This window comes from Prinia subflava, chromosome 15, assembly GCF_021018805.1.
Source record: "Prinia subflava isolate CZ2003 ecotype Zambia chromosome 15, Cam_Psub_1.2, whole genome shotgun sequence".
Classification (NCBI taxonomy): Eukaryota; Metazoa; Chordata; class Aves; order Passeriformes; family Cisticolidae; genus Prinia; species Prinia subflava.
In genome coordinates, this window is record NC_086261.1 from 8,985,203 (window position 1) to 8,998,903 (window position 13,701).

General features: G+C 37.0%; 1 protein-coding gene across 1 annotated transcript in view; it reads right to left on the reverse strand.

Moving 5' to 3' along the window:
• Positions 1-1,577: 1,577 nt before the first annotated feature.
• EFL1 (elongation factor like GTPase 1) overlaps positions 1,578-13,701 on the reverse strand; it is a 61,004-nt gene continuing 48,880 nt past the window's right edge. The window contains exons 19-20 of the mRNA XM_063412568.1: positions 12,425-12,609; positions 1,578-2,162 (exon numbers count right to left, since the gene is read on the reverse strand). Of these exons, the coding sequence (XP_063268638.1) occupies positions 1,974-2,162; positions 12,425-12,609 (374 nt within the window). The 3' untranslated portion in view covers positions 1,578-1,973. The remainder of the gene's footprint in view (positions 2,163-12,424; positions 12,610-13,701) is intronic.

Genomic DNA, 13,701 nt, shown 5'->3' on the forward strand with positions numbered 1-13,701 from the left:
TCCTGTAGGAAAACAGCATCTGTTGAAACAGAAAATATCTGTCAAACAGCCCAAACCACAGTATTTCATGGTATCTATTTTTTCCTCCTGTTAGTCATGGTTTGCAGGAGTTTTATAACCATGGAATGATGCAGCTGTAAAAAAACCCAAACCTTTTCAGTTTATTAATAGATGCTATAAAAATAAATACTAATTTTTATCTTCTCTACTTTTGAGTAGACCCAAAGTAGCACAAAACAAATCAAAAAGCAGACAATCACAACAGAAGATATGACTAAGCCACATCAAGTAGATAAGAGACCAAACTTCAGACACGCTGCTAAATCAAATTGGTATTTATATGTAAATATTTTATCTTGCACATAAACTATTTGTCTCAACACCAGTAAGATGAGCGAGGCCTACACACACAACTCACATTAGCACTGGAAGTGTTTTCCTTCTCAGGAAAGACACAGCACATCACAGATACTGCAGATTTGAGAGTAAAACTGGTGAAGAATAACACAATATGAAAAGTATACAATTTTTATCATTATCTCAGCATATCTATGTATGGTTTAAAATAAGAGATTCTACTCCAAGGACTAATTTCAAAACATTTTATAAATATGAAAGGACTGTGTGCCACCATTACAACAGGTACTAAGAAGCCCTTTATCCCTGTTTTCATGACTGTCCCTCTCCTATACATGATTCAACAAAGAAAACTACATTCTCTTGCCTAGTTTCAACTCTTGGGTTTTCACAGGCAGTCTGGTACGTACAAGAACCTAAATGAATCAGAAGCTATGTGAGAATTCAAACTATGCACTAAAAAGAGTGGTGCTGACAAAATAATCCAGCTCATTCACATCCTCTCCTCCACACACTCTTCTGTTTCTGCTTCCAAAGGAAACTAGCAAGAAGCACAGGAAAGTTTACACAGCATTCTGAACCAAAGTTAGAGGAGTTAGAGAGGAGAAACCCTAACAGAAGAAGCAAAACTATCCAATACCTTCCCTGAAGAATTTAGGTTGATGTGATCAGGGCCAGGAGAAAAGTCACTTGAGCTCCCAATTCAAGTTCTGCTGCCAAGTCACTGTGGGAGGTTTTAAGCAGACCTGCAAGCTTCTAGTCCCATCTGTAAATGGCACTTGTCTGGCACTAGGTTTAAAAATGAAAAAAATGTTTCAGACAGATACACTTGAGGAAGCCCTCTCCAACCAGGAGTGCTGTTTTACTTCCAGAGTTTTCAAGTACAATGTACTTTACTTCCTGCATAAAGTATGGGAAGAAAATTGATGTCTAGCTTCTCATTTGTATTGGAGATACTCAGTCCCCTCATCTAGTCTGTGGAAACTGAAGTTTTTAATAAAGTTTGTCTTATTTTCCCTCCTTAGAACACATCTTGCTCAGCTTTTTGCAGTGCTGTCTTCTGGTCTCTGATTTAAAGAAGATATATTACTGCTTTAAATAACTGCTTACATGAGGAATGGAATAAAACAAACAGTTTAGAAATCCCTAATAGGCTTATATCTATTTACATACAGGTAACTATGAAAAGTATGGGTAAGAAACAAATACATTACCAAAATTCATTTAAAAAACAGTCAAAACCATTAAAGGGCTGAATTCAGTGCACGGTTTATTTGCAAGAAGGTAGGTAACCAGCTTAATGTAAGTACATGTGACAGGTCAGAAAGAAACAAATTGAATTGGGAGTTCCTAATCCTTGTGACAGGATGTTCAATAGCACATTAAATTTTAAAAATTGAGACCAATTGCAGTGAATATGCCTCTATTTTATTTCAATAAATAAACTATTTTCTCTGTACAAAAGTTGGAAAGGCTTAAGTTAACATAAGCCACAGACAAAGCATGTAAGAAAAATGGTATCAAAGAACAAAGTCCAGATGAAATTTTGCATCTGCTGCATATAAAATAATCCACCCACACTTGGCTGCATCAGGAGAAAAAGGGGGCAGATTCAGCTACTTATTTCTGCTGAGAGTTCTTTGCTTCTCAGCGTGCTCCACGATCTTCTCTTCCACATACAGCCCCTTCCTCTTCCTCACTGCATTCATGTACTTGCGGGCCTGGTTCTCCGAGTCTGCCTTCTCCCCAAAGTGCAAATACTCCTCCTCCGTCGTTGGGACCCAGAACGGGTCACTCGAAATGATCTGCAGAAGGAAACAAACAAAAGAAGAGTAAAGCAGGACAAAAGTTTATCAGCATATTTCAAGTAATCAAGTGCTGAAGTAGAGAAACAAAAGCAGAGCAGATGAAGTTGTCTGGAAAGCCTGCAATTAGCTACAGAAGCAGAAAACAAGAGTTAAGACACACTCTGCAGCTCTTGCCCTAAGAAGCCCACAATAACTTTTCAAATTCAGCTGCAATTATCTGCAGTTCATTCTAAAAGCAATTATTTCAACTGCCCATCAGCAAACAATGCCAAATAATGCTCAGTAAGTTCTCAATTTTCAAGAGAGAACTCCTTACTTAGAATATTATCGCACAACAATTGAATTAGAATTTGTCAGAACTGAAGATTTGTGCTCATTTCTGTGCCCTATGTTCTCCAATCCCGAGCTGGACAGATGGTTTAAAAATCACTGTTTCTGGTTCTAACATATTTAGCAGAGCTGTTCTTGCAGCTCTGTAGCATTCCTCTAGAACAGATTTTAAATCTAACATGATCAGAGAATAACTGGACATGCCTTTATTTCCAGTTCTTCCTGTATACCCCACACTTTTGGGACTACCACAGAGGGTACTACAAGAACCCTAAACTTGAACATCAGGAAAGGATGGAATTGACCATACAGTGTGACCCAGGTTCAACAACAAGTTTCAAAAATATTAATCTTACTTGATTGTAGATTTCCTCACAAGATGCAGTTACAGGTAATATATTTTTACTAAAAAATCTAAAGATAATACCATATTCATACATTAAACAAAATCCTCATGCAAAAAGTAGTCCAGACAAGTATTAGTTACTGCAAGAATCACGACAGTTGTAACAACTGAGAGTATTACTCTATAATAATTTCTGAAATATTAAAACTAGCACTAATAACTAACAAGGAGAGAACTAATTTTCCTAAAATCATCAATTTTAACTTAAGCTTTTTCTACCATGGCAAACTTTTTCTTCTGACAAATCCTTTCATTTGCCATATGGTACTTCAACCTACGCAAAATTTCCTAAAGCTCAGGTTACACAAACTAGCAAGAAGAGGAATTAAAAAATTATGACTGAAGATGGACAATTTTCCTCAGAAACATCAACAATTGTGGAGTCCTAATTTAACACCTCATCTTAAATAACTCCCAACACAACCACACAAAATACACTTTATGGGGAGTTAGAAGAATGACTGTGGCAGTCTAATTTGTATTAGGCAATACTGTAGGTTCAATCTTGCAGAAATGGGATGTGACGCTAAACCAACAAAAACAGTTCTAGTTTGCTACAGTTAAGCACCTGCATAGACTTGTTAAATTAAGTGGGTATTACTCGTGGTGAAAGTGACAGCCAATCTCAATTATTTACATGTGAAGTGACTACGTACAGGGTTGTCTGGCTGAAAACCAAAAGCAAGTAGAGCTTAGAAATAAACAGTCTGAAAGTCAGCTTTCCAAATTTTTCTGTGTTTATTTTTTACCATAAATGTAACGACTGTCTAACCACAGAAGAATCTGCTTGAGTCAGACCCGTTCTGATGTCTTGCAAAGGGCCTTATAACCAATGCATAGAAACTGAACAGTGATTCCTTGACAGCTTACATCAATAAAAAAAGAAAGGTCTCCACTCCACGAGAGTTTGAAGGTTTCACTGTTATTTTATGCACTGGAAATACAGAAAAAGGGCACTGAAGATTGCATATTGACTTGATGAAGTTATAGTGATGGCTCATCCTTAACATCTTAATGATGTGAAGCTACCAGGGACTTCCCCTTTCACGATCTGCCTAAAGAGCTGAACAAACACAAATGTCCAAGTCTAAGAACACCTGAAGAAGGTGATTCATGCTCAGTAGGTTTGCTTCAGACTGTACTGCTGAGGGAGCTTACACAACTACACACAGGTAAGTTAAAGATTGTTACTATGCCCTTTGATGACTTCTTTTTTCAATTGGCAAGAAACGTAACACCCAGAAATCATGCCTGGAAAGAAGCACTGAGACAGCGGTTCTCGAATAATGAACATAACAGAGGAGTCCGAAAGTACACAAAATTGAACTTGCAGATCTAATCTACCTGTAAATATTTAGATACTGTAGTGATGGATGTTTAAGAAAATCCCCAGGTTTGACAGACTGGCTCTTTCAATAATTGATGAAAGACTTGCTCTACTACAGTTTTGCACTGGATATTCCTTTCACTGACAAGAATTCTTTATGCTTCAACAGGTCTCAGGGAAGTCAGCATAACAGCAGGTTTGAATGTACTATTTAGTATTTATTAGCCAGCAAGGGTAAACCTATTTCAGCACAGGATTACAGAATCCTGAGTGAACCTTGTACCTGATGCAGAGCAGTGCTCTAAAGAGGTTAACTAGGTTTCAAAGAACTACCTCAGTGGATAGCTTGGTTTATTAACCTGCCTAAATAATTCAGCCACTACACACTGCTTCTAGAGCAAGATCTGGTGGCAGCAGAAAATTTCTGCTGGAGGACCACATCTACCTAAACGGTGCAGATCCTCTATAAAAGATGAATTAATCAGCACACGTGTTACCATGCCATGGCAAGCAATGGGACAGAGGAACCTGGGCCATCATCTTTAGGAAGTCACTGTAACCCTGTTATGACACACAGGGGTGTTACTGACACAGTGACCCAAACAAAAAAGTAGGAAGTTTTTATTTTTTCCAAGTTCTGATTCTGTGAGTGACGGCAAAGGCACAAACTAGACTGCTCCTCTTTATTCATATCATATTAATACATCAAGGCAAATGTTTATAGCAGGTGGCATCCATCATCCCCTGTGCTCTGTTAATGCAGTGCAAGCATGCAAAAGGAGAACAGTCCCCAAGTATTGTCATCAATTTCCTTACAATGGGAACTGTCAGAATGGCAGGTCTGGGTTTCCTAGAATCAGAGCTAAGAAGCTTTTTAGGTCCTGAGCTATTGTTTGTATTCATGGGAACCACACAGGGATGGTTCTGGAATTTGTAACAGAAATTGAGTTTTTGTCTGGATGAAGCCCTCAGTGATGAATTAGATTCTAAATGGACCATTCCTTCTGGAATATGGTATAGTTATTTCACAGAGGGCATTTAATATGGATCCTGAAAAATCCACAGTATCAAAGCAGAACAGACAGCCAGAAATATTATTTATTCTATGTTGCATGCCACTTTTAATTTAAAATTATTTAAATGTTTCCATACACTACTTTTTCAATAAAAAAACTAAAACATACAGCCTAAGACTCCTCTCAAAATCAGAAATGTGACAGCACACCTTGACAACACTTTTTCAGAAAGTTGTATTTTTAAACAAAAACTTCAATCAAATGAAAACTGGGCATGCAAAATTATATGCCTTCCACAAATGAAAAATCTAAAATGACTGAAGTAATTCAGTTACCTTCTATCAAAGGTCTGCCTCTCTCTGTCAATGTGTTCTGTGTCTGAGAACCACTGAGGAGGGAGGGAAACAAATTTACCACAGCCAAACCTTATGTCCCAAGGTTATGTTTTACAACAGACAGAAGACGCCAAGAGGCACTAATATTAGGAATAAGACTCTGTAAAACCAATGCGATTATGGTATTGTTAGCATTATGATAAAATACATTTTCAAATACCATCATACTGTGTGTGATTTGGTAACTGGAAAATTCAGCACACCTTTTCTCCAGCAATTTTTTTAGGACTTGGGAATTTTCCTTTTTAACAGCATGAACTAGTCAGTGGGAATTTATTACTCAACACCAGAATTCTCTGACAGGGACAACATCAGCTTTAACTGCCCACAGCACAGCACAGACACAACTGCTCCTACAAGTGTACATGACAAAGTGCTCCCTCCTTAACACAGCTGAGTATTTCTATACATCTGCAAGGCTCTTCTGAAAGACATGTATTTTAAAAAGTGAACTAGAAATTGTATTTTAAAAAGTGAACTAGAAATCAAGATCTGTGCGGTGGATCACTGGACCAGCATTTATTCTATTAAAAACAAGCATTTTCTCTAAATGCAGCCATGTAAAAAGCAACACAGGAAAATGAATCAGTGCACAGCAGCTGATACAGTTTTTAAATCTGTTATTGCAAACACAATGCCTAAATGATGGAAATGTTCCTATTAAAGGAGCATTGAAATTAAGGAACATTTTAAATTAATCTTCCTTGATTTATTTTCTAGAAGTCTTGGGTGATATAACTTATTTAAAGTATGACAATAAGCACACCCATAGAATTCCATTATGCTTAAAAGAAAAATAAAACTTCCCAGTCAAATGCATGAAGTGTGTCCCATCACTCACTGCAGAACCCACTATGGGTATAAATAAAACTGTCTATAATGTAGTCAGCTGGGATTAGGTATTTCAAAAGAAGTAAACAGATTACTTCAAATATTGTAAGGGAAGGGTTTTCTTTAGAAGAAGAAACCATTCTAAAGCAAGATGTTTCATTAAATATAACAACTATTCAAACCAACACACCCAAACAATGAAGTCTCATAAGACTTGTTTAGTAAGAGCATGCAGAGTAGCACAGGCAAAACAGATGTCACTCTTTTAGCTTAACGACTACACATTAATTATTCAAGCTATAAATGCTTGTATGTCTATGAGAGGTATCATCTGAATACCTGTAATAATAATCAACAAAAATAGAAATACTATGAGCATACTATGTCAATACTGATAGATGACAGAGTGTGTACTAATCCTGCAAATGATTATGTAAGCTAATCAAGCTTTTCAGTAAGACATGAGTTAGAGCAGACCACTTGCAATTCAAGAGGACTTGGAATTTTAAGGCTTAATTTGAGGATGATTTATTATTTGCATTTCAGTGTCACCCAGATGGCTCCAATAGTGATCCTGGTCCCATTGTCTAGTGTATTTCACAAAATGATGGTAAGAAACCGTTTCTGCCTAAGGCAGCCTAATCATGCAAAACAAAGTCTAGAGAAGCATCAAAAGCCAACAGAAGGGATCTGCCTAGTTCATCCAAAAGGTCAGGCAGATGTGGGAACACAGCCACGGTTCTGGTAGCATCTCCCCTACTGGTCCTTACTGTCTGATGAAGACAGAAAATTTCTTTTTGAGCCAAATATCATCATGCTTTAGCTGGACCATGAACAGAAAGAGCAGTCTTACATTGTCTGACGGAGATTTTAAGACCAGCAAGCAACATCATGGTTTTTGTGAACTGCTCAATAAGAAATCCCAAGAAACACTAAGGTCAGTGTGACTGGGCACTACCACCAGCAGCCATTAGAAAGCCATTAGAAAGCCATTAGCAGCCAAAGAAAGGAAAAACATTATGGCACAAGTTCTTCCTTGAGTTAAAAAAAAATAAAATAAAAAGAACTTTTATGCACAATTTCAAAGACGATACGGGCTCCAGTGGATCAGAATCCTTTCTACCTTTGAAAATTTGATGGCAGAAAGGTATTTTAAGAGAATTTATGAGTGGTGTCACAAGTTCAAGTGGTGTCAATCACCTAGTAATGACAATGACATAGACAAAGACTATGCAACTGAAAAAGGTACAGCTGATATGCACGTGTGAGATATCTGAAGTGGCCCTGACAAATAAAAACCTTTAGGGCAAACTTACTTTCAGGTAAAATAGCAGAACCTTGCAGAGGTGCATGTGAATAGTTACCTGCCGTTTTTCAAGAAAATCATATGTGATATGCTGGGTAATGCTGCACAAGTGATTCTGCACTGAGCATAGCCAAATTCAAGGCCACTTGAGTACTGGCAGTGTGCCTCCAGAACAGAGAATACCCTACACAAATGTACTGGATGTGTAGATATCCTGCAAGTAAAAGAAGCACCCAAATCTATCCCTCACACTATAAAATTGGGACTGTCAAGGCCTGAAAATGCCTGGTTAGATACAAGAACTCCTCTTCCAAGAACTACTGTAATAATGAACATTTACACAGTTAGCTACAAACTCATACAAGTTTACTTTGGCTCAGGAGCATCATCCTTGTTTGTGTCTCAAACAGCGACAGCTGAGCTTTAGCCTTGACTTCAGCAGGAGCTGTTAATGGGAATTTGGTAACTGGAAACAAAAAAAAGGAGATGTGTGGTTCTACAGCTGCATTTTTTCCTATTACTTAAGAAACATGTATTGAGAAAGAGAATTAAAGCCACACCCTTACCACTTTTATTTACTGTTTCAATTAGGTTCAGAGGTCCTTGCCAAAACAATGAGCTTTTCGTATTTGAAAGGTTCCAGGTTACTCCTCGAATTCATTTATGTGCCTTAACTGTCACTGGTGCAATAATGTATGTAAAATTACAGTTCAAACCTAGAATAGATTCTCTCTCATTACCTCAGCCTGCTTCCTGTTTAATGCAAGCCTAACAATCTCATCCAGCAACTTCTATATTAAGCCCCATCTTCCGAGCTGTAAAATGACTTACAATTCAAAAGGCAGGAATTAAAATTCAGAATATAAAACTGCCAGATTCAGAAGTCTCATATTCCTAGCAATTATTACACACAGCCCTTCTCTTACCTTCCTTCAGAGCCCTGAGGCACATTCTCAGCACTATTCTACTTAGAAGGGATAATGACAAAGAATTCTGATTAAATGTGTTTACAATTCACTCATGCCCCCTCAAGAATAAAAGTATGTTTAATAGCTAATCTTCAAGCTATTTAAAAGATGTGATTTAACAGGAATACTATACATTTCACAACTTTACAACTAGTAGATGTCTTTGACAATTTTTGCTGAAAATTCAATCAGCACCTGAATAGAGCCAGATGCATTATTTTTTTTTTTACTTTTAATACCAATTTCCCAAATGGGATAAGAGTTCCATTATTCTAAGGATTCTGCAGTCAGAAATATCTTCTTGTTCAAAACTTATGATTAAGATAAAATAACATGACTGAGTAAAACATTTAATTGCAAAGAACTGAGAACAAAAGAAACAGGCTCAAACAAAAGCATACATTAACTGAAAGTGCATTATTAATTCAAAGTTTTAAAAAAATACAACTAGTTCATAATTACCCCAAAGTTAAATATTTTAAATTAACAATTAAATAAGGAAGTTTATATTGAAATCTAAGAAAGTACTGCCAAGTAAATGCAACACACCTAACATTTCCCTAACTTTTAAAATTAGTTTAATCTAGGACTAAACTGAAAGCTAATGGTTACTAATGGTAACTTGGTGCTGTCCTTTACAGGCAGGAATAAATTGTATAAGCATGCCAGAAGATATTAACAAAAAAGGAGTATCTGACAAGATAGACCTTGATATATGTATTGCTCCATCCCTTGGGGCTGGAGCAATCTGAACTACACAAGATCCATTCATTAACTGAATTTAAAAAAAAAGGCAATATCATTTCCACAGGGACAAAAATGGTTTCATTTAAATGTAGGCTCTACCACTGACCTTTCTGTGTTTAGAGTCTACAAATCATGGTAATGAAATATAATAGAAGAGTGAACTCAAACCTCAATTCTTTAAACATTCTTTTTAAACTCTATGCATGAGATTTCCATGAGACAAAGTGTTTGCAGCTTAAAAATCTCCCCAGTTGTCTATTTCACTTTGTGTAAAATGGGGTTAACAACATATTAGAAGGAATTTGTGCAGATAAATACATGACCCAGGTACTCAGCTGAGCACACAGAAAACACCAGCAGCACTGAGTTCATTCAGAACACCAGGGAAGGGTTTGGAGAGTGTGCAATTAAAGCAGCAGCCACACTCTCCAAATACAGTTTATAACACTAAGGAAAAACCAGTTTTAAATTACACAAAGTTCACATGGTGTATTCTTACACAATGATGCATTGAATAGTAGGGATCCAAATAAAATGCTGGTGTTTATCATGTAGATACATATACTACAATTCAACAGTTAAGTGACAATGTCAAAGTCATGCACAACACTTCATGCAACTTTCTGCAGAATTCAAAGAGAAGAAACAGGAGCTGAGATACAAACCACTTCTCATGGTCTCTCTGTCATGCTAGCACTAGAGATTCTGAAAATTGCATTTATTTAGAAATTGCCTTGATGGTGTGAGAGTAAAATGCACTTCTTCTGCCATCACTGCACACAGATAACATTACTAGTAGCTTAGTAAAAGGCTTATTTTATCACAAAAGTATGTGAGCATGGCTTTCATGGAGACAAAAAACCCAACCCTCCCCCACTGACAGATTCCCCAGGTGGAAAGGTGACTGGCTTACACAGTAATTTTCCTACTACCAATGCATTTAACATACTAGCTGCAATTATACTCTCTTGAAGGTCAATGTTAGAAAATGCTGCCATTTGTTCAAATCTGCCTGTCCTATGCACACCCATAATGATGTGTGAACATTTTCTTATGTGAAATTTGTAGCATCTGAAAGTGAAGGTACATGCCAAGGCTTAGAAGGGGAGGCCTGAGAGCCACAGGGTTCATGTTTTTGCTTAGTGCTGGAGCACAGAAGCTACAAATCCTAAAGAAACTGGCACAGAACAATGGTTAGCTGGAATTGACGTCCTTCTGGCTGATATTCCTCTAGGGCACTGATGTCAGAGGTTCAGACAAAAGACCACTAAAGCCACAAAACCTCACCAGCTGCACTTCAGAGGACAGCATCCAGAACTGACAAGATTACTGTACACAGTACAGCCAACACCCACTAGTCTGAGGTACCTGATCTGTAACTGGCTGTAAACAAGATCCAAAATATATAACTATACTCAAAAGACGCAGTTTACCTATTTTTTTGTGTGTAGGATTGTCCCCTTTTTTTTTCTTTTTGCATTCTGTGCAGCTGTTTTTCCTTTAGTGGTTCTATGTGAAGTTGGACTTAGTTACAAGAAGATTAAATGAATAAGGGAGCACAGCTGAGTCCTTGGTGCCTGCATTTACTAACACCAGTAAGGTACCACTGCCAAGCAAGACATAACATGCTTTTCAAAGTATACTGCTCCAAGTACTCTTTCAAATACTCTTCCCAATCTTTTCCATTATCATCCACATAAAATTCCTGACGCAGTTACCACAGTTACTAACAAAGAAATCCAGTTAGTGGAGTATTTTACAGATACTACCCGGGGGGACAACTCAGCTGTGGATGAAGAATCCACACCATGTGAAAAAGCAGCACATACTCCAGGGAAACATTGGTAAGCAGCCCATAGCTGGCAACTGCAGGGAGTGTCACTGACCTCAAAAATCTACAGTTGGTTGTACTCAGAGACTTGACATTTGAAGTGACAAAATAAATCAGAAGATCAAACAAAGATTTTTTTTCATCCATTTACAAGATTCTGTTGTTTTCTAACACCAAATAAAGGACCACTTGACCAAAACAAACAAACAAACAAACAAACATCCCCAACCAAACCCACAAAAACCTACACTTTGAAGTTATTTGAGAAATTTAAGGTGAAAGGTTTATACCCACTGACTGCTGTCCTTGAAGCCACTTTTAGCTTCTTCAGTGGAGTCTTCTGAGGAGCCCAACAATGCAGGTGTGTTTGTCTTGAACAAGGAGCTCTGATTTACAGCCTTTTCTTTTTCTCCCTGAAGATCTACTCTCCACATCACAGGAACAAACTACGTTGGACTTTCAACTGATGACACTCCTGATCAGTTTTGCTACTTCCTACTTGCTTTACACCTTTGCATTCAACTCTTTATTTCTTTAAGTGACAAGGATGACCAAAAGGAATGATTTTAAGGACACTACTACTTAATATCAACAGACTTAATTTTGAAAGAATGAAATCTATTCAATTTGTCTTTTAAGCATGAAAATTTATGTTGGCTTAGAATATGGAAGGTGTCTGCTAGACCTTAAGAGGTTAACTTTCATGTGCATTAGATTTACTGATACATTTATTTTCTGTTAGTGGTAGGTTGAGACTGTTTTGTGGTTTTGATTTTCTTCCCATTCCCCAAACAATTTTACCAGAGAACTCATGAAAAAGGGCACATAAATTCAGGAAAACACATCTATAAAGAAGCAGTTTCATTTATGAAAGACTTACTTTCTACTGAAATAAAAAAGCATCCCATCTAAACAAAATACAAATACATTTCTGAACAGCATATCTACACAAAGAAATAATTTAAGGCTTTTTTCCTTATTTCAAAAAGGAATTAATAAAAAATCTTGACCAAAACTTAACCTTTTTTTGCTTATTATTCCAATCTGCCACATCTACAGGAAATAGATCACCAAAACAGATGGAGTGAATAGATATTTTTACCTCCCAGTGGCTGAACACCAGCTGTGGACTGGCCAGGCCACTGGTTCTCTTCCTGATTTCATCAGCAAAGCCGAAGCTTTCTGCTACTGGCAGGACTGCCTTAATAATGAACACATCCGTGCCCTCTTTCATCTCCTCTTGCAGCACTCTGCCTTCCCTTTTGGACAGCACAGCATACACACGACCTGCAGAGACACAATCCCCATCAGCTCACCAACACTTGCACAGCCTGCATCACTAAGAGAAATACATCAATATTTGTTTAAGGAGGTTCAGCTTTAAGTAAAATGACTAATTTTTTTGGCTAAATTTCTTTTTTGTAAGTCAATCAATTAAATGGACACACTAAATTCAAACAACATATTCTGCCATACAATGTGCAATCCAATATTCTGCATACAATGTTCAGAATTAATAACATTTAATAAGTTATTACTGCTGGATGAAACCATCTATGTCTATTTCATACAATCATAGGACTGTTTGAAAAAGGCACTTTGCCAGATTATGTGCCTAACTTGCTTTTTTCTTATAACCAAATATTTGAGAATCATTACTATGAAATACTATTGTGTTTTAGGAATTGTATCCAAGCTACTGTTAGAAATTTGCTTGGGTCACCATATCCCTACATTGTACTTGTCCCAGATAGTGCAGTGCTATTCTAATCACAAAAAACTAGTTTATCTGAAATACTACATATTTATTATGTTTAATGAGTTCAACTGGTTTGTTAATAAATTCAGTCTTAAGTTAGTCATGGATAATTTCAATTTTCTTTCCCAAGTTAATATTCAATCTATTGAAATAAAAAACTGTATTTGTCATGAAATATGTCATATATGTCATGAAAGTAGCTGTGAAAATGCCCATGTTTGACTTCATAGTAGGTATCGTGTTTTTGAAAGTAATTTACAGCTAAAAACTATCAAATACATTTGTGTTGATCAAGATAATAAGCACACAAGAAAGCCACTTAAAAACACTGCTCCTCTCCTCTGCTTCAGCTGGAGTTATTTTCACTGTCAGAAAAGTCTGATGGAAAAAGTTTTATATTCTGAGAACAAAGAAGACCTCACTTTCCCAGGAAAGTGAGAGAAAGTGAAACAAAGACCTCACTTTCCCCATATTAGAGACAAGCAGATCAATATGGAGATACATTAAACTTCACAGGGCATCGATGTACAGAATGCCAAAGAAAAGAATAAAGATACAAAAGCCAGTGGTTTGACACATGTCAGCTGCCAAGCCTGACTGGGTAGAAGGCCTGCTTTTCA